At 29.3% G+C, this 22,657-nt stretch overlaps 1 protein-coding gene across 4 annotated transcripts in view; it reads right to left on the reverse strand.

The window, feature by feature from the left end:
- Window positions 1-22,657, reverse strand: part of iav (transient receptor potential cation channel subfamily V iav) — an 81,637-nt gene that overhangs the window by 3,112 nt on the left and 55,868 nt on the right. For all 4 annotated transcript variants that reach the window (XM_087155865.1, XM_087155868.1, XM_087155866.1 and 1 more), the window contains 5 exons: window positions 15,905-16,056; window positions 12,396-12,505; window positions 9,107-9,213; window positions 7,391-7,552; window positions 3,935-4,114 (listed from right to left, as the gene is read on the reverse strand). In XM_087155865.1, coding sequence (XP_087011991.1) covers window positions 3,935-4,114; window positions 7,391-7,552; window positions 9,107-9,213; window positions 12,396-12,505; window positions 15,905-16,056 — 711 coding nt within the window. The remainder of the gene's footprint in view (window positions 1-3,934; window positions 4,115-7,390; window positions 7,553-9,106; window positions 9,214-12,395; window positions 12,506-15,904; window positions 16,057-22,657) is intronic.

Consider the following 22,657-nt stretch of genomic DNA (forward strand, 5'->3'; position numbering starts at 1 on the left):
TTAAATATTGCTGAAAAACAATGTAAGGCTTTTAATAAAATTAAGTCAGTAAAAGTTACTTATTAGAAATTACGAACAAAATATTTTGATCTTGATCTTACCTTAATATGGGTATTTTATTAGTACGCACAGTGCACAAAAAAATGGAACTTCCTAACTAATTTCAGATTTTTCACATACTAGGATTCAAACTTAATGGTTCATGGAGATAATGTATGTTAATTAGTATTAGTTAATTGCAAGAAGGTTTGTTATTTAGTGCAAGTAATATTTCAAATTACAAAATCTTGCATAAAAACTACTTTCTCTGAATAAATATCCCTTTTTTCTACAGATTTGGATTCCTGATCCTCACAATATAGGAGGTTGCTGTAATCTGGAAAATATGGTTCAAATAGCTTGGTCAAGACAGCAGTCTAAAGTTTGGGCCCCTTAATGTTAATTATACTTATTGCGTATTTTGCAATATCTCGAGAATTTTTTAAACGAATTGAAAAATTTTTGTGCCCAATTATAAAATTCATTTCTCGTAAGCTAATTTCATGCAAAAAATAATTTTTTATAATTATTTATTATTTTATATTTTGTTTAAAAATTAGAAGAGATTATTAATTTCGAAAATTGTTTGTATATAGTAAGGTACAGAAATTTTTGCATCATTTTAAAGAATGTATTTTATATAGTAAAATTAACAAAAATTTTTGATTAGTTCTCGAGAAATTAAAATTTAAACATACAGGTGATTCCTGAAAAACCTAACAATACCATGTTCAAACAAAATAATGGAAAATTGGCTTGAAATAGAGATTTTTTATATTTTTAGGACAAGATTTTTCACATGCATACATATAAAATAGATTATGCATTTACAATTACCTAAAAGTCACACTCCTGGCCTGTCTGAGACTTTTTCTTAAACTTATTTATTAAAATTAATGCACCAACATTTTAATTAATAAAGTAATATTTTTTAAACTAATGTAACTCACTAATGTGTATCCAAGGTTTTGTCCCAATGTTTTCATGTCATTCCAAGGAATTCTTTTTATTATTTTATGAAAAAACTAAAGAATTTTTAGTTTTCTGCTTACAATATTGTTTATTCCCTTCCCCCCATTCTGTTTCATTAATTGAATTCTTTGAAGATCTGATTTACCCGTGTTCTTAACATAACTATGAAGTTCTAAATTGAGGTGTATAACAGTTTCTACTGTCGTTCTCCTGTACAACAGTTTTATTATAAATGAAAACATTTTTAAAAATACATGTTATAATGTGATGATTCTAATAGAAGAACTTTCTTAAGTCTAAATCTGCCTTTAGCAATGCCCACCTGTTCATAAGCCATCATGTGGCAAAACTTCAGGGCGCTTGAAAGAAAGAGAGCCATTTTTATTTTATTTTTTATCATACAAAAAAAAAATTCAATTTCTTCGGCTGCTGACCTTTTATAATGTTTGTAACTAAAAGTGGAGCCTCTTAAAGGTTTACGTTTATATACTATTTATATTTCCCTCATACGTAAGGTAATCTCTGAAGCAAAGAAAGAGGTTCTACGGTTTTATTACTTTACAAGCTCTACTTTGTGTATGTTTGAGAAAGGGAAAATATTTTCGCTCGCCTCAGTACTGGGTTTTTGAGAAAAAGAGGAACAAACAGAGGACTTAAACAGGAACAGAAAAAGAGGATTTTATTACGGACGCTTTTCGCTTTATAATCTGTATACAGTTAACTTAGCTGCGTCACAAAATTAAAATTTATTCATTGCTCTCAAATTTGTATTTTTCCATTTAAAATTGCATTCTTTAAAATAATGTAAGAGTTTGAAAACCTTAAATTTGAAAATTGTCAATTATTAAATAATAATAAAAAAATAAACATGTATTAAAAGTTGTAGCTTGCACGTAATCTTTGGATAAACGAATTTTGTAATTGCGTGCAAGATTTTTTAAAATTCGCATAAAAAGTTTTCTGAATTATGCAAAAAGCAAAATTAGCATAAAGGGTCCAAACTTAAGACCCTCTTTTCCTGACCTAACTATTAGGACCATGTTTACCAAATTGCTGCTACACCCCATATTTTGAGGGTTAAGAACCCGAATCCATCGAAAAAATGGCATATTTCAGAGAACGTGCGTTTTTGCTGATATAACTTAGCGTGACTTAATATATGGTTTGTAATAATTGACTGGCATATTTGTGGTCAGTCCTTTGAACCATTTAGATTGAGTCCTGATTCGTAAAAATCCGATTATTATATCAAAAGTTATTCAGGGTGCTCCATTTTTTATTTTACGCTCAACTCATTTTGTTTTATAAACCTATATAGATGTTCTTCTAAAAAAGTAGAATTTTTTGTTGTAAGTATTTTAATTTTTTAACAAAACACGCAAATTTGGCAAACTATTAGTATTTGTAGTACTATTTAATCATCGAAGAAAATTTCTCCACAGCCTGTTAGTTTTATGAAAAAAATCAAAACTTTAAAAACAAATAATTATGTATTTTTCTGCAATTTTTAAAAAGCTTCTTGAATAATAATTTGTCATTTTGCTTCATAAAAGAACATTAAAAATCAATGCAATGAGCTATAGAATCTGTAAGTATAGGTATAGAATATTCGCGTCTGAATCTCTTTTAAGACCATTTTGTGGGGCAAGTAGTGTAAAATTTAATTATCAATTAATTGTGTGGGTTAGATTTAGTTTAATAATTATTAATTTAATAATATAACTAAAATTTTACACTAAGAATAAAAAAAATTTCACTCTTAACACTTTAATCTTTAAATTTGTATTCTATTGTTAACTTTTTACTCTTTTTTATGAGAATGTTGTAATTTGAAAAATAAATGTTACTAAGTAATTTAAAAAAGGGATATGTAATTAAAATATTGCCATAAGATTTTGATAATAGTATTTTTTAATAACTATACAGTCAAACTTTTATAGCGTATCTATTTTTCGATAACCTAAAATAATTTTAAAAATCCTATCCTAGTTAAGCGCCTTTGACTTGTATAAACGTCGGACCAAATCTTAAGTGCGATGCGTATGACGTGTACATTTGTCATGTAAAATGAAAAATTACCATTGATCACCAAAACTTAAAATTTTATAAATGTATAATAATATCATTTGTTGACATGTTTCTGTTATATTAATCAATAGAACTGCTTATTATAGCTTATCCAAAAAAGATTTAGAGTAAAAAATAATTTTTAATACTTATTATTTTTATTAAAATATTTAATAATATTCGGAATTTTTATTAAAAAAATATAATTTTAATTTAGAATTATTTTTTAAAAAATATAGTTTTAAAAATCAAACTACGAAATTTGAATGAAATCGGTCATATATTTTCTGAATTATCAAATTTTTAAAAAAGTCGTATATTTAAAAATAATATTATTAAATAAAATGATAAATTTGCTATTAAAAATTGTTTTTGCATGAAAATTCCTTTGGATCGAAGAATTTCATAAATTAAAAATTTCTTAGATTCACCAGATTTCTTACTGCATAGCACTTAATGGAACGTCCTCAAGGAGTTGTATCAGAAAAAAACTTTTTATTTATTTATTGTATTTCGTTTTCTGCTTTTATTACACTTTTTGTCAAAAAGTCTGCCACTGGGGGAAAAAATCGACGATAAAAGTTTTATTACTATAATACTGTGACATTGTTTTTGCTATTTTAATACTATTATAATAACCGATTTTGATCTTTTGCATCCAACCTTTTACAATAATTTATGATCGAATTTCCATAATATCGTTTCGATTTTCCTATTTAATACGTATATTTTTCAACAAAGATCCTGTTTGGAGGTTTTCATGTTGATGATAGTTGTAGTTTTTTCTTTTATGGTTTGAATCATTTGAAAATGAGTTGTTTTACTAAAAGATTGTATTTCTTAAATAAAAATTTACCTTCCAGAGTGAAAGTGCTTGCTTTTTCTCTTTTGCTTTTGATTTTGGTTTTGCTTTGATGACAATAACTCCTCGTACTTCCGTATCAGTTGAAGGCATTTTGATTGAATAAGTTTGAATGAATTCTTGGGCTTTCTTGCTGTCTATGGCTCTTTCTAATGCCACAATCGTATTAGCCCACTGAAAGCAATTTGAACATGAATTAATATAATATTTGACCATCAAAAGTTTTAACTTAATTTACAGTTTTTTGCCGTCAAAAGTATTATCTCCAAAAATTGTACAGTGAAACCTCTCTGTTCCACAGTAAAATGGTCGTTTTTAGGGTTTACCTTCATTATCTTCAAAATGTTATTGAAGGTACACGCAAGCTATTTTAATTTTTCTCAGTGTCAATTTCTTGGTGCGGAAGTGCCGGAAAACCGGAACCAATAAAAATGAATTTTACTGATATAATTATGAATGTTCGAACAATTTTAAATAAATAAGCAATTGTGCTTTTTGTTTAAGTTTGCATATAATTTTATTTCATAAAAATTACTTAGCTTTAAAAAAAAATTTTTTTTCAATAACGGCAGGCACTGAACTTTTCGTTCTTCGCCATAGAAGATGCCGGAATTGTTACTCATTTAGCGTTACCCAGTGGGCACCTGTGAACCAAACTCACGGAGGCGAGCAACGTTACCCACGCCATACTGCCACAAACCCGTTCATAGGGTGGGCCTCATTCACACAACAGAAGACAACACAGAGAGAGAAACATCCATGCCCAGAGCGGGATTCGAACCCGCGGCCATTGACTCCGCAGTCAGACACGCTAACCACTCGGCCACCTGGCCGGAGCTTTAAAAAATGAAAAGAGGTTTGTACGTGACGCTTTTTTTTTTTAAACCTTTTTTTTTCCTAATTTAACTTTTAGCTCTAGAAATAAATCATTGATAGCTGTCAATCTCTTTCAGAGATCCTCAAAAGAATTCTCTAAATAAGAGCCACTCACAAACATTTTGAATACATTTAAAACCACTGATTTGTTTTGTTAATATTTTTTGTATTGATATTTTTCGTGTTTCTTTATTTGACCTTTTCCGCATTTGGTGCGAAGGATTGCCTGGACACTGTGGGAGGTTTCGATGGTCTCTCCTCTATTGCTTGCCAACGCCTTAAAATTTTGATCTTTTTAAAAAGAAAAAAAAATTGAAAACTTTGCAAATTTTTAAAAATTGTCAAATAAAAACAAATTACCTCTCGAAAGTTTTGTATTAAATGAAATATTGCTGGTGGTTTCTTCAGATTTTTTCAACAATACTTTTTACTTTCTGCTACAGCATAAAACAGCAGTAAAATTTTACATAAAATATAAAATTTTGAAGAATCACGGAATTTTTAAAAATTGTCAATGCAAAATAAACTTACCTCGCTAACATATACAATTACTAAAATATTATTCATGATGTTTCTTGTTCCGGTTCAATTTTTTTTATTCTAACTTTTTTCAAATTAATAACACTTTTGTGAGGCTGATAAAAATAAAATGAAAAGAGATAAATTCAAAGAGTATGTCATAAGTTAACAGGCATATTTGGTGGACATTTACAAGAAAAAACTGCTTGGTGTATTTATTATAATAATTTTGATTTGTACTATAATCATAAGTGCCATAATTTCTGCTACATAAATAATTCTACTGTATAATTTTGTATAATTTTGATGAAACTTGGTATCTACGCTATGTGGACTAGGGAAAATGTTATCTGCAATTAAAAAATAGCTTGAATTTTAACCACCAGATAGTACATTTCAAAATTACTTATTATGAGGAGTTGTTTTGTTAGTTTTCATGTTTCTGACCTATATAATTGTACACACCTTACCAATGAGTTAAAAATATTAATTTTAGTCTCTAATAAAATATAGTCTATAATTATTAATAATTCTATAATATGAGATTTCATTCTTCTAGGGCAGGGATGGCGAACCAATGGCACGCGTGCCATTTATGGCACCCGACGCAATATTTTGGGCACGCCACCGATCACATTTGTTATTACATTACACAAATGTTATTACACTATGAAGCATATGTAACAATTAAATTAAAGTTCACAAAAAAATCACAAAATAATATACAATTATTAATAAAAAAATTAACAATTAATGCTAAAAAAACAACTAATAACCATAAAAAACAAGCTAGCAATAAATAACTATCAAAAAAATTAACAGTCCTGCTTAAACTAACATCTTGCAACCTAATCTAAGTTATTTGTCATCTAATCTGCAACAACAGAAGTCACACTGATGTTACTATAAGTTGAATAACGCGTATGACTGAGACATTGCAAAATGTTTTTTTTTTCAATGTAAATAACGAATTTTGAGTTGATAGTATTTAGTATTATTATTTTCCCAATAATCACGAAGTCAAAACTATTTGACGGCACGTCTATGACCTCATTAAACAATTTTTTAGAAAAAAAATGGCACGTTGGTGTATAAAGGTTCGCCACCCCTGTTCTAGGGGAATTAAGTTATCATACAATTATTATTATGAATTGCAATTATTATGAAAATTTTGAATAATTATAAATATTTATAGTAATTTCTATCTACTATTCAAAAATTAAAGGTGGCAAAATGTTGTTGCTTTTTTTCCCTCACAGTCAGCAAGAGTATTCTGTTTTATCAATAAGATTAATACAACATGACCTTAATTTACTTTTCAAAACTAGCATTAAATTACCTGTAACTCCATGTTCGTATTAATCATTAGTTAGTATCTGAGCGTAGAAAACACATTACAACTTAAGTTTTTAGAATAAAAATCTAACTCTTTGTATACTTTAAACTTAACCGCTTCCCTTACCAGTTTTTTTGAAGAAAAAAAAATGCAAAAATCAGCATATTTTTTATTTCATTAATAAATACAAGGAACTAAAACAAAACGTAATAAACTAGTTCTAAATGGAAATTTTAATTTTCTTATGTGTAAAAAATATTTAATTTACCATGAGTTTACAATCCCAAATTATCTCGGGCCAATTAAAAAAGTTAAATATTAGTCTTTGTATGTGTTCACATCTTCATAATCTGAAAAATCATCTGCATTACTTTCGCTCGCGAACGCCATTTTTTTGCTCTCTTTTTTCTATGTAAATTCATCAACCATCGTATATACAATTGTACAAAACACGTCTGCAGTCCCATAAATAGCAAAACTTCCAAAAAAATATTGGCAAACTTCCAATCGTAGCAGATTATTATTTTTTGCTTTGCTTCCGGCGGAATAAAAACGTGATGAAACAAAACGTAATGATGAATTGTAGTATGCCCGAGTTTACTCGGGATAATAAATATTTGCAATCTATACATACCCGAGTTAACTCGGGAAAATAAGGGAAGCGGTTAATCTTCAGAATTAAAAAAAATATTGGATATTATAAATAAGGAATTACTGACCTGTTTCATCCATTCTTTTTCTGATTGGGTAATAACTTCACAGTATGTGTTCCCCATCATAGCAATCAGCATGTTCAATAATAAAATTGGCATGAAAACCATAAAGAGTGCAAAAACTAATTGTGTTAACATCTTATAATAGGTTTCTCGAAATTCTTCATACTGTCAAAATAAAGAATCAATGTTAGTTCATTGATATATTATATTTTATTAAAACAACGTTTAAAATCTGTCTCAATGGTACACCCTCATCAGTAGGATAAATGATTTAATCCGATAGAAGTTACGAAATAAATATACACTTAAAGGTAAAGCATTAAAATGATAGAAAATTAATGTTATTTTCTTTCTTTTTGATCTTTTACTTTAAAGTGTAGATTTATCTCTTTAGCATATCGTAACCTTTGTCGGATAAAATCATTTCGATTTTACCGTTCTTGCCATTTATCCTACTGATGACGGTGACACCGAAACACATATGGGTTTTAATAAAGATTTTACCATTCTTGCCATTTATCCTACTGATGACGGTGACACCGAAACACATATGGGTTTTAATAAAGATTTTACCATTTATCCTACTGATGACGGTGACACCGAAACGCATGTAGATTTTAATTAAAATTTTACCATTTGTTAGGTTGTTTTTAATAAAATTCAACTGCTACGGACTCTTCGTAGTTTCAGAAAATATTTTTCCTAGTCATAGTAAGGGTAATTTATTTACATTTAATCAATTAAAAGAATCTTGTCCACCACGTGTAGTTTATACAGATGTATAAAGGTCGGTTATATAGACAAGTGCTTTAATTCTTAGAAATTTTGGGGTAAAATATCCGCTGAAACCACTACCTTCTACCACTGAAAAAAACTATTTGCAACAGCCTCAAATAGAGTCTGCGAAATTTAAAGAATCAATTCCTCTTAAATGGGATTAATGCATTTTCTAGCATCGAATAAAAAAATGATATTTTTTAGTATTACACCAGAAGGATTTTTTTTTCAAAAACTGTTAAATAGTTGCAAAAATCTATGAGTATGAAATAGTTTTTTAAGTAGAGGTTTTAAAAACAATTTGAATCTTATTTGAATGCTTTCTCTTATACTAATATTTTCAAGAGTTGCTTTTCAAAAGAATCTTTCTACTAATTCATGTAAAGTTAAAAAGTATTTCTCATCTATTACTTTTTTTAATTATGGCTGAAACTGTCCTTGTATTTATCAATGGCTGCAGTGTTAGGATTTAAATTATGCTAGAAGTGGTACGAAAAAAATAATATTTAAATATTAACAAAAATATTCCGTTTTATATATTTTTAAATATTTCTAATGCTTAACTATGTATTTTTGAAATATTATCCTTTGAAATATTATCCTTTGAAAAAGGTTTCTTACATTTATTTTAGGTAAGAGATCTCTTACTTTCCCCCCATATTTTATAAAGGCTCTTTTCAAGTAGCAACTGCTGGTTAAATATTTATTTGTTTCGATAACTTTGCGTAGTTAATAATAAAATCTTCTAAATGTTTAAATTACAAAAAATGAATAATGAAAACTTATTCATATCTACTTCCTCCTTATCTTGAATTCTACAATAGTTAGAGGTTTGTCATCACCGGGTGGTCATTTTTTTTTGGGGGGGGGGGGGCTAAGGAAACTGTTCCACAGTTATAATTTAAATAATTCCATACATAGTTGATATAAATAAATGAATACCTCATAAGATCCCAAGGTCATATGAAGAAGCCCCATCCATGTGACAGGATAACTAGAAAATCTCTTTTTATTATCAAGTCTATCAGTCTTAAATAAAAAATAAAAAGCTGTAAAACAATCAAAATTGAATGAATCAATATTAGGAACCTATACTTAAAATTTATAACACTTAAGATCTATTTACTTTGTACTTTTTTTATGAAAAAAAGTTGTCAACTAAATTTTTAAAATTATGAAGATTTTTGTTTTAGCTTCTAATAAATAATGTTATAAATTCAACTAATTTACATATTTTAGCCAAAAATAACTTCTTTATGATTCCATCTAAAAGAGTAATAATTTGGTTGATGTGCTAAAACACATGTGCACAGTGCTAAATCATGTAAATTAAGTTGAATCAATAAAATAATTAAAATTATTTAAGAGATCAAATGCAAACTTCATTGTAACTATGATGACATTAAAATTGCGTTAATCGCATCGTATTCAAGTAAATAACCAAAATAATAATTTAAAAATGCATTCATTTAATTAATTATACTTTAAACATAAAAGCACTATTCGTGCTGAACTCGTAGCCTGTATTGTCTTTCTATTAAAAGAACTAAAAGTATGATTTTGTTAATCATAATATAAAGGCAGACTTCCCCCAGCTTCGTCATGTAACGAAATTAAAGTGTTTGTTTAATTATTCATTTTTGTTGTTTCTTAAAATAATAATTTTTAAAAAAAATCACAGAAAAATCTTACGACAAATATTTATGAAAAAACATTTTTATAAATATGATGCTTATATTACACATTTCAAGCACTAAATGTATTAATTTTCTTAATTGTATTTATTTTTGGAATATTCACACATATTTAAAGAAGCATAATATTTTTGATTTTACTGTTAAAAATATTTTAGATATAATTTCTGAAATGGAAAGAATTATTTGTTTGCGATAAATAGTGAAATTTAAGTGGGTTGTTATAAAATATAATCAAATATATTACGTTTTCTCTAAATATGTGTGAATCTTTTGAAAAATAAATAAATAAAGATAAAATAAATAATAAAAAAAATAAATTTAGTGGTTGGAAAATGTAATATAAGCATCATATTTATAAAGAAGTTTTTCCATAAACATCTGTTGTAAGATTTGTAAATTTTTTTTTTAAATTGTTTTTTTAAGAAGCAACGGAAGTGTATAATTAAAGAAACACTCTAATTTCGTTATATGATAAATAGGGGAAGAATCAGTTTCTCTCCATTTTTCCCAAAAATGACAATTGGATCGCCATTGATCGCTTTTCACGGATTACTGAACTTAGAAAATCGGTTCTCTCCGACAGTTATTTCACAGTGAAGATGGGTCATGTAGGCGGAAAGAGTTCCTGTCAGCTTTAAATTTCTGACCTGCTTGTATTTAAATTTTTACATTTGTTTCATTTTCGTCAACACTTTTTAAAATGTGTTAAACAGGTTTGTAAAAATATTTTCTACGTACAAACTTTACAGATAGCAATTAGACAAGAATTAAATAATCTTTATTTACATTAGTAATTTAAGATGCTGCAGGGGTTTGAATAAAAATAAAGTTTAAAATTTTGTTTTAAATTTTTTTTCCATTTAATAATTTTTTAAAACAAAATAATTATATTTTGTTTTAAAAAAGAAAATAACGAAAAATTCATTAACGGTTTTCCCTCCAAATAACATGTTTTTATGCTTTTTTAAAAGCATGCTCACAAATTTTCTACCTGTATGCTTGCTAATTTGTTAATTTAATAAGCTTATAATATTAATAGTCAAATTTTTTCCTCATTATACATAATTTTCAAGAATTTTCTTAGGATAATTTGTAACTTTAAAATAATTTAAAATTTTTTGGAATAAAAGAATTTATTTAAGAAAATCATACTTTTACATAATATAATAATAACACTGAGAAATATTTTTAAAATTTTCTGCAGCATGATTTTTTTTTTCGACAGATCTTGGATATTTCCTCGTCGCTGATTTCGAATCTGCTATCGGATTTTTTTCCTAGCGACACTTTTTTTTTAATGGCATTTTTAGTCTTACCTTTTGTGGAAACGTAAAAGTTTGAAAACGTTATATGTAACAGGGGGTCGCATAAATGCTGTGACAAATTTCTAGAGGAGTTAAGGATCATCATTAAAATTAAAATAATATAGGAACTCATGCCTGGAAATTTCACCATACGCCGATAGAAGCGCTTTCTTATTATGAACTGTTTCTTACGATGGCATGGGTTATTTAATTTTAATTCTGATGATGAGCCCCAACTCCCCTGGAAGTTTATAGAAATATAACGTTTTAAACTTAAATATTTCAACAAAAAATAGACTAAAAATGTCATTCAAATTTTTTTTTTAGCTTTAGGAGCAAAAACTAATTTTAGATTTGAAATCTTGGCACCCGAATTAGGTAAGATCAAGTATTTGTATAAATGAAAATAGAAATTTGTTTCTCAGTGGAATTATTATTACTTTGGATTAGTAATCAATGCAGAATAAGTAAAAGAACAATAACTAGATATAAATATTTATTTTCAGTGAATTAAAGTTTAAATAAATGCGATATTTAAAAAAATTTTTTTTATTGGTTTAAAAAAGGGGGGGAAAAGATAACTATATAGAGATATTATACGTAAGATGCTATTGGCAAGCGATAAAAAATTTAAAACGTGGAAAACATGAGGATTTTAATTAACAAATACAAAAAATTATGCATAGATACATCATAACTATTTTCACAACAGCCGTAATTAAAAATGCAAGGAATGTTTATATTATATATAAAGTAGAAAAGGAATAAATTTTGTTAGGAAAATAAACAAAATCTAAACTTTGTCAAATTAACAATTGATACGTACTCAATTAAATAGTTGAAAATAAAATTATTCAAAAACGGTTTAATGACGCCTTTTTTATTCTAAGAGAGAAATGGAAAAACTGGAAGCAACAAGTTCAAACGTATGTACCTTAAAAGAAACATTTAAAAGGAGTATTTAAACTGAGTCATTTCGTTAGAATAAATAGTGCGAGTGTGCTTGGTTACAAAATCAAGCACACGGGAGGGGTAATTGGTTGTACAGAAATTGTACGTTTTATAATTATTTTTTATAAATGAAAGAAATTTGAAAGAAAATCATTAAAAAAAACAGTAAATGGAGAATAATTTTGACTGCACACCAGGAACTATTCAGGTTTTTGGTTTACCAACAAGACTTATCTGTGGTGTAAAATACAATTTACAGTATAGGAAAGAATACCTTACCTTGTGTGAAAGCCAAGAGGAAAATTGTATATATAATGCTGAATCGAAACATGTCCCCCACAAGCATGCTATAAATCATAGTCACAAATGGTCCAGTTAATCTAACTGCCCTGAAATTTGAAATAAATTGTTTTCGAAGCTCTTTTCGTAAGAAACATTTAAAATTATTATTTTTAGCTCGATAAGAAGGATTAAAATCAATAAATATGCATAGATTTAAACTGTAAGGTCTACAGTTTTTTACATACGTTTTATGAATGTAATTATAACTGGCAAAATTTAAACGCAATCGGTCGAATAGTTCCGGAGAAATCGAATTTTAAACATCTGATTTTTTTAAAATTCGATTTCTCGGAAACTATTCGACAAACTTCGAGCGAATGACGTATTTTTGAATATAAAATTAATTTTTTTTAAAATGGGGTAAAAAATTTTATGCATTGTTATTCAAAAATATTTTAGACCAATATTAAATAAAATATTAAGTTATTGTTAAAAACTATTTTTTGCATTGAATTATCTCTGAATAAACGAATTTTATAATTGTGTGCAAAAATATTTCAATTTGCTTTAAAAGTTCTCGAGATAAGGTGGGATAGTTTGCCTATTTCACCTTATCTCGAAATCTTAGACTTTCAACCGTTCTCCTGACCAAACTATTGGGATGATATTTCCCACATATTTTGATTGTCAAAAATCTAAATCTTTTGAAGTAATGAGGTGCACTGTAAAAACTGTGACGTAATAATATCCCTCCGAATTTGATATTGAGTAATCGTAAAAATTTTACAAAGGAACACCCTCTTTCAAGTGCAGCTCTTATATACAATTTGAAAACCCTAAACAACCGAAAATTTAAAAAGTTTTCACGGAGTTCACGCTCTTTTACACCATACATTAAATATTTTCCTTTACGGAAACACCAAAACTCACGCCTTGTCATATCGTTTAGAATTGATAACGAGTTGGCAAGTGATGTATAGTTTGTCTAAAGTAAGAACTCCCCTACCCATTCATCTGGACCCATGGCAGTGGTTATGGTAACGAGATATAACTATTTCAAGAAGGGGTGTGGGGTCACTGTTTAGGACAGGTTTGCGAGAGTATATTGTGTTAGCCCTAGAGTGAAGAGAAGCTACCCTTCCTGAAATGCGCTATTCTTGTTTCCATAGAAGCAGAGGGCTTCAGACTTTGTGGTGGGGGGAGTTCTTCACAAACTATAATTGTTTTCAATGTTACTTTTCTTTCACAAAAACTAAAGTCCGCTGTTAAAAATATGTATGTATGTTTTTAGTTGTGTAATAACGATATATTCTATTCTCTATGAATTAATCTTATAATTTCTGCTTTTTTCGAAATCGCCTTAGCATTCTTTTTGTGTATGTTTGATTTACAAACTTATTTTGTTTTAAGAAGTAGTATGTGTATGCAACTTTATATTGTCTTGCAAACTTTACTGATTCTTATGCGTATCATATCTTACTATAATTATAAATTTCAGTGTTACTGAACAACAAACATGGTGATTGGTGGCTGTAACTTTATGTTAATTAGTGTAAAAGAACATCTTAAGTGTTTCAGTGCAACAGGAACTATCCTGGGGTTTCGTTGTTGTAGAACACCACATTGAGGTAAAGTAGTTGTCACCATTTTTGATGTTTAGATACGCAAAAATTTTCCTAGTGTATGTTAATTTAGAAAAAATATGTTTTTATGTCAGGTTTTTTAACTTAAAATATCGTCGGTACAAATTAATAAGCGAACAGTCAGTGGCCAAATTATTAGACGTACTATAAGATTCTATGTAAAATCTTAACAGCTTTATTGTTTTTATGTGACAACCGGTTTGCACTTGTTTACGTTAGTGTATCAATTGGTTAAATTAAACGATAGATAATATAAATTCGACGATAGGATAAATTAGACGATATATTATGTAAATATAGAATATTTATTATATCAAGCATTATATTAGTATATTATAATAATTAGATCTAATTATTAGACGCACTGTACTTTTTTAATAATTACATGATTTGCACGAGTTTATTTGCAATACTTTTATATTTAATCATACATGTAATGGGTTTTTATTCGGGATATTTTTTATATACTTATGTACTTCCTATTTGTATTTATTTTTAACGTATTGCATTATAAGATTAACCAATTGATACAGAAGCGTAAACAAATGTAAACCGTTTTCATCCGAGTAAAAACAATACAACTGCATACAGGGTGCGTAGCGTTTTTAAAAAGTGCTTAAATGTGCTTATTTTCGTTTTTTAAAAGCCCCTAAAGGTGCTTTTTCCATTGGGTGTTTTTAAAAAGTGCTTAATTTTCCCTTTTCCAAAATGAGATTTTTCCTTTATCATGTTGATTTTTGCTACGAATTATGCAAAAAGACACAGTTCACTTTGTTCTATTCAACGTTTTCACAATTAATTCAACCCCAATCTATTTCGGCGTATTGTCAGTTCGTAGAGTATGAAAACGTCATTCATTTTACATGATTCAAAATTTCATGATTTTTGATATTTGTCAAAAAAAAATACCAAAAGGATTTTTTTTGTTGACATAACGGTTAAAACCAGATAAAACCGTCAATTGTCAAAATTTTCCAACCCTGCCTAACTAGGATAATTTTTAAAGTGCGAAAAAATATTTTTTGAATGCTTGAAAAGTCCTTAAAAGGTGCTTATTTTTTGTTGAATAATTTGACTACGCACCCTGTGCACAGTATCACATGATAATTATAATTTTACATAGAATTTTATAGTGCGTCTAGGCCAGGAAATAATATTTGAGCCATTTTAAGCCATTAAGATTAAGCCCCGATACTCGAAAATCTGATTATTAAATCAAAAGGTATTCAGATTGTTCCGTTTTTTATTTGGCTCAAAGAATTAATATATTTTTTAATTCTATATAATAAGTAGTAATATTTAGGATTTTTGATGCAATATAAATATAATGGAATATTTGTGACTGATTAGGGCTTATTATTTTCGCCCCTTTGTTCAGAATCAATCTATTCAAATAGTTCGAAATCATAGTAAGTAAAAGCTCTGTGTATGTATGTTATATGTTTTGATTACGCACATACATTCAGTTGCAATTGCTGAAAAAGGTTGTTTTTTAGATCTTTTCAAATATTTGAAGCTTGAACCTCAAACTATAATATTTCATTCGATTAAAACTTCTAATATTGTTGCTGTTTTTTATATATTTTTTACTTTTTAAATAAATGTTTCAACTGAAATTTTCTCTATCATATTAATTTTCAACCAGCAACAATTTTCGAATTTTAATTTTAATCTACAAAATTAAAAGCAATAAAAAAATGTCTTAAAATTTCTGTTTTATTTGATGATGTATACATTAAAAAATAGTGAACAATTATTAATGATAATACTCAAAAAAGCATACCGTTCTAAAATTTAAAAACATTAATTTTTTAGAGATTATGAAGTTGTTTATACATGCAACTAACAATAACGAAAGCTTACCCTGCAAAAAAAATGAGATAAAACCAAGATCCAGGAATAGCCATGACTAAAAGTATATCTTCTGTCTCTCTATCTTCAAGAACTCGGCAAGGAATACAAGATAGAATGAAAATGCAAGATAAAATAAACATAGTCTTAGTTGGACTTGTAGTCTGAAATGAATCATTGTTAATCTTAATAGGCCGCAACATAACACATAATTTAATCATGTATATAATCTCTTACTTTCTTTTGCTGTGGTTATTAAAATGATGACATCACATTCGAAGACAAATTTATTAGACAAGTACTAGTCATTTTTTTATTTATTGGACAAGACAACTCACATTTCTTACGTTACGGTTAACAGGATAAATAAGTGTAAAGCCTTATAAGCACCACTTAGTATAAATTTGAAAATAATAAGTTTCCAATACATTTGGAATCATCACCAGTTTCATAAGTAAAAAAAATGTAAACCCCATTAAATTTTTTTAAATTTGAACAGCCGACCCAATTCTGAGTTTACGACTATCAATGTTGAACTCCATGGGCATGATATTTTGAACCCAACCCAGAAAACAAGGGAACTGATGGGTCAAGTATTGAGACAAAATAGCCTTCGTGGAGGACTTCTTGATGGAACTAACCCAAATTTGCGTTACTAGGAGGTGAAAACTGAGAGATCATCCCATAGTTAGCGCTACGGTAAAGGGTTTATAACCCATGTTCAATCTACCACTAAGGATATTTTACGTCAGCAATGTGGTCTCTGAGTTCGTATCAACCAACCGCAGCTAGATTTCGAACCTGGGTCACCTCATTGGGAGGCGAACGCTCTATCCCTTTAAATTGTAAAAAACTCATTACAGACGATCTATTTTCCAGTTTTTTTTCTATATTTTTTAGCTAATGATTTATTTAACCTCTTTCTCTTCAAACATCTTTTATAATAAAAATATTTAGTAATAGTCAACGCTCGACATTACAACCCATGTAAAAACGGAACTTAAAAAGTGAGGTCCTTATGTCGTAACAACAAAAAATACCATGAATATTAATTCAATGCAAAAAGAAACCGATTTTAACAAAACATTGCTTTAATTTAACAAGAATTATGGAATTAACAAAAAAATTGGCAATGATGCAACTATATACGCAAAAGTCTCCTTTAAAATAATGGAGAAAAATTCATTAAAAATAATATAGCGGTGGATTGAAATTTCAGAAGATACTGAAATTTCAAACAAGAAAAGTATTTGAAAAGAACAGATTATGTATAACCATCATAAATTACGACGGATAAGAGTTTTGTGGATCCTGTCTAAGATCTGATAAAAGACCAGAGCCTAACTAAGGCAGGGACATATGGGGCCCCCGGCCTCATCCTCATATCAGTACAGTATAAAATCAGTCTGTTTAATGTTAGCTTTTTCATTAATCTATCGTATGAACACAATCCATCAATGTAGGATATAATTTGTAATCCATGGCTTTCTAGGGGCAAAATTCAGCTAAATTTTCGCAATTATGATGGACAAATATGGCCAATCATAAGCAGGTATTTTTACATATCGCAAAATGGGATATGTTTATAAAACTACAGGCTTCTGATTGGCCTCATCGTAATTGCGAAAATTTAGCTATATCCACACTAATTTCGGCAAGGATATGAATTTTCCGCAGATAGATGACAGAGTGAACAATCAGAAAACAGCATCCGACATGATGAACATAGAATTGTCAGAAAATCAATAAAATGGGCAGAACGATATTTCGTCAAACCATTGGGGGGGGGGGGATTTTATAGCTATTTTAGGTTCCAGTCAATTTTCTCGCTGTATATAATGAGGTGAAAAATTTAAATAACTTTATAAAGTTCGGTTCTTCATTGCTGAAATAGTGAAGAAGAGAAGGGCCCTAAAAGAAGTTTTGCTTCGGGTCCCAATTAGGCTAAGTCGGGCCCTGTAAAGTTGTGAAGTAACATCAAAAATTATAAAGGTGTAAATAATTTTAACAGTTTAAATAATTTATTTTTTCTAAATCAAATGACTCTTTCATTTAACTAGAATGAGTGTGGACGTTTTAATAGATATTAAAAACCACAGAAAACCGACATTATACATAGATCTTTATAATAGAAGGGTCACAATAATGGGGGTCGTACTAAAGAGTGTATTAATTTTTATTAAAAGTCCCTAAACTCTCACAAGAAAATTGGAAGATTCATTGTACGAGGGTTTCTTAAAATTTTTAAAAATTTTGCCTTTAAGCGAGTAAGAGGATTGGATTGAATGTAGAAGTTTTATGGCACAAGATCCAAAGGAGGATATGCTGCGCCAAACAATTTGTTGAGTTAGATCTAATGCTAAATTGCACACAATAGTTTCATTGTCATAAAATAAATGAAACTAATAAAATTGTTTATCTCAAGACACGTATTTTTTAAAGTTCATAAAAATCAATAAAAAGCATAATTCTATAAAATACACAGAAAAGGTAAAACGGTTCATGGGTAGGAAATAAGAGTGAATAAAATCAGATAAAACAGTTAGATACAATATAAAATACCAATAGCTCGCAGAAATGCGAAAATGTTAGGATGATGAATATCATCTAACAAATCCTTCATACATAAAATCGTGCTATTAAAAAAGGTAAGACGATGTTGGTTAAAACAAGGACAAATGGTTAAAATGTGATGAACCGTATGTAAAGTATTGCAAGAGTCGCATTTGGGAGAAGATTCTCCAAACAACAGATGAAGATGTGTGAGTCGAGTGTGGCCGATTCTGAGACGATTAAGCTTTACATCTGCATTACGTAAACGTAATACAGGTAAGGGGTCTATATATGGTTTGATGTTATGAAGTTTATTTTGAGTTTGAAGGTCCCAATGCTGTTGCCAAAGGGACGAGATGAGCTGTCGAACATGTAGTTTAATGTCGGAGAATGGTACAGATATTGTTAGTTCAGCAGTTGCAGATCGTGCTGCAGAATCAGCCAACTCATTCTCTGGGATACCGACGTGACTCGGTATCCAGAAAAATGAAATATCAAATCCTTTCTTGTTAAACGAGTAAGAGAGAATCTTACTCGCTTAAAGGCAAAATTTTTAATATATACACTACCGGTCAAAAGTTTGCGAAAATTTTTAAATCTACAAAAAAAAAGGTCTAAATTCAAATGTTCATAGAACTACGAAAAATCATTCAAAATGCATGAAAATTTGATATGTTCTAAAGTGAACCTTCTACAGTTAGATACATATGATCAAATTGCAATACTTCGTTTTTTGCGAACTGAATCCAGCTTTTCATCATGGGTTGTTTCTATGGTGAAAAAAGTTGTTAAGTTAGAACGCTTGCCAAACTTGCAAAACACAATTTTTGCACTTTCTGCTGATAGAAAATAGATATTTGAACCATTCTATGTGAGTCCTCAAAATTTCAGATCGATTTGATTTTTTTTTGACGAAGTTATAGAATTTTGAAAAACATGTGTACTATTCTCGATTTTTGAGCACTCCACATATGCGGTCTTTTGGTCCATACATCTTCTACCAAAGAACTTTTTAATTTTAACGTTTTCTATATTTTCAAATAATTAATATTGGTTATAAAACAAATATTCTTATTCATTATTGTAATTATTGTTATTAAAAAGAATTTATTATGAATATGATTAAAACAATGTCTCATAGATGTCACATTTCATCGAAAATTTGTTTGTTCTTGCAAACGATGCTCTGATATTTCGAATAGAAATCAGTTATGGGACATTTTACAACAGGAATGGAACTCTATATCACTTAAAGTGATTAATGGTTTGTTATAACGAATGCCACGCATATGTAAGGCAATAATAAAAGTAAAAGGTGGATGGTTCGAGGAATCTAAGATTTAAATGTTAATTTATTTAATTACAAAATACGAATAAGAATATGTTATATATTTGACCTGTTGTAAATAAAATAGTTTAGTAAAAATGCGAATTTTTTATACTACTGATATTATTTTTTAGAATTATTTATGTAATTATTGTTATAACTTTTTATTTTAATTTAATGTAAAGTAAAAATATCACAACAAGACTAATACACATGAGCAATAAATATAACAATAATAATTACAATAAAGAATAAGAGTATTTGTTTTATAATAATCATTAATTATTTGAAAATATAGAAAACATTAATATTAAAATTTTCTTTGGTAGAAGACGTATGGACCAAAAGACCGCATATGTGGAATGCTCAGAAATCGAAAAAAGTACACATATTTTTCAAAATTCTATAACTTCGTCAAAAAGAATCAAATCGATCTGAAATTTTGAGGGCTTACATGGAACGGTTCAAATAACTATTTTCTATCAACAGAAAGTATAAAAAAAATTTTTTGCAAGTTTGGCAAGTGTTCAAACTTATCAACTTTTTTCACCATAGAAACAACCCATGATGAAAAGCTGGATTCAGTTAGCAAAAAACAAAATATTGTAATTTTATCATATGTAACTAACTGTAGAGGGTTCACTTTAGAACATATCAAATTTTCACTCCATTTGAATGTTTTTTCGCAGTTCTGTGAACATTTGAATTTAGACCTTTTCTTTGTAGATTTAAAAATTTTCGCAAACTTTTGACCGGTAGTGTATATATATATTTTTTTTATTGTTTGGGAAAGGAAAAGGGGTACTTATATACTGTCTAGAAAATAAATTAAAAAACTGAACTGCAATTGTTCATGTATCTCACCCTTCAGAAGGAATAAAATAGTAATATTCTCCCAAGGAGAAGTTCCGAAATTAGGGAAAAAGTTTCGGAGAGAAGTTTGGAAGAATTCACTGTATGATGATTTTCTCGTTTGTAACCGAAATTGTGGCTTAATATTTTAGTCCCAAGAATGTGTTTGGGGGAGGAAAAGAGAGCTGAAATATGTTTTTAAAAACTGCAGAAAAGTTACAATTCGTAATTTTTTTTTTTACAGTTTCAGAAGGAAAATCTCACCCCCAAGCTGTTCCTGCTTTAAGGCTCTTCTCTTCTTTTGTTCCTCTAAGAAGCAAAAATAATGTTTCCTTCCTTCAAATAGAATGCCTGACCAACGCGGTTGCAGAATGAACAACTGTAGTTTCTCTATAGAAAGAACTCCCCTCTCTAAGATAAATTAACCCATTTCAAAGAGGGGAGCTTCATTCACCCCTTTCTCTCTCCAACCTGAGTCAAAACCTGTCTTAAATAATGCCCCTACTTAAAATAATTAAACCTCTTAACCATAGTAACCGCCACCACTCCAGATAAATGGCTAGGGGAGTTCTTTATGCAGACGAACTATAAGGCCGGGATAGCCTATTTGGTAGGGCACTGGGCTCATGTTCGTGGGTTCGATCCCCACCGGCCGAAGACTCCCCGTGTAGTAAATGGTGACTGATGCATGTTATATCTGTCGAGTCGCAAAGTCCTCCAAGTTCCCATAACAAATCAATACCTCTGGGGTAGTGATCTAGAAGTTTCCTTGTTTTATGGGCTAGTTCGCAACTCTAAATAGGTCGTAAACCCTAAATTGGGTCGGATGTTCAACGATGGATAGAAAATTAAAATAGTCAAATTTTCCTTTTGTGACGTAGTAAGCTGTCAACCGAGCTTAAGCCAAAACGTTAATATTTTCCTTACAATGCTGCTTCAACAGAATGTAAGCGAAAACCGGTTCCGACGTAATAGAAAAGGTTGAGCCTCTTTTTACTTCATAGATTACCTAAATAGAGAGGCAAACATAAACATTCAAGCCCAAACAATTAAGAGATTGTGAATTTAAGTAGTGAATCTGAAGTATTACCTTCAAAAAGCGAAATTTGGCTTCGACCTTAACGCAGTCAGACAGTAAATTATTACTGTAATAATTCTGCTTAATATAACAAATGTAACAAGATTTACCGATTCTGAAAAATTCTTTATAAAACTTCCTTTTGTTTAAATTTAGGTTGGATTTTATGCACTGATACAATAAAAATGGAATAAATTCCTTTACAGTTAAGTCTGATCAACTAAGAGAAGAAAAAATTGTCTTTTTATTCTTTGCTGTTTTCTCAATTCAGCTCTTTAATTTTTACTAGAAGCATGTTTAGAAATATTTTAAAAAGAAGTCAGCTCGATTTTCCCTCATTTGTTTGTTTGCTTTTTAAAAATGAAAAGAACATTTTAGATCAAAAATAATCTGCTGCACCCTCTGCCGTGCTGAAGCCGCCAATTTCAAATATTTGTCATTCATTGAACAATTGTTTGTCGAATATGTCGTTATAATCCATTCTCAATATATATATATATAGCATTATTTTACAACTTTAAACAACGCCATATGCATGCGAAGTAAAGGGAATACATTTGTGTGCCAAAGCATCACTGGCTGCTGTCAGTGTGCGGATGGGTGACCACATGGATTAGTCTGCGTAGGGACCGAGGGTGTGCGGTATGGGTCCTCGTTAAACTGTTCTACAGTAAAGTGCTGGACTTCACGTGCAGGTCGTCGGACTACCGAAGCGCGGGGCGCTACCCCCTCTGTAGAGGATCAAAATTGTGATGGCATGTCTTCGGATCATCCTCAGGGATGTTTCCCAGACCGTCACCAATAGCCCATTGTGCAGCTCTAGTGCGACGTAAATGGAATACAACCAACCGAAAAATGAGGAAATGAAACGAAAATGGATTAATTCCATTAAACGAGACAGTTATCAAGTAACAGTTAATAGTCCAGTAAGTGTTATTTATCTTTGATATTTTAA

This window comes from Parasteatoda tepidariorum, chromosome 12 (assembly GCF_982258835.1).
Source record: "Parasteatoda tepidariorum strain Cologne lab strain chromosome 12, Ptep-v5.0, whole genome shotgun sequence".
Classification (NCBI taxonomy): domain Eukaryota; kingdom Metazoa; phylum Arthropoda; class Arachnida; order Araneae; family Theridiidae; genus Parasteatoda; species Parasteatoda tepidariorum.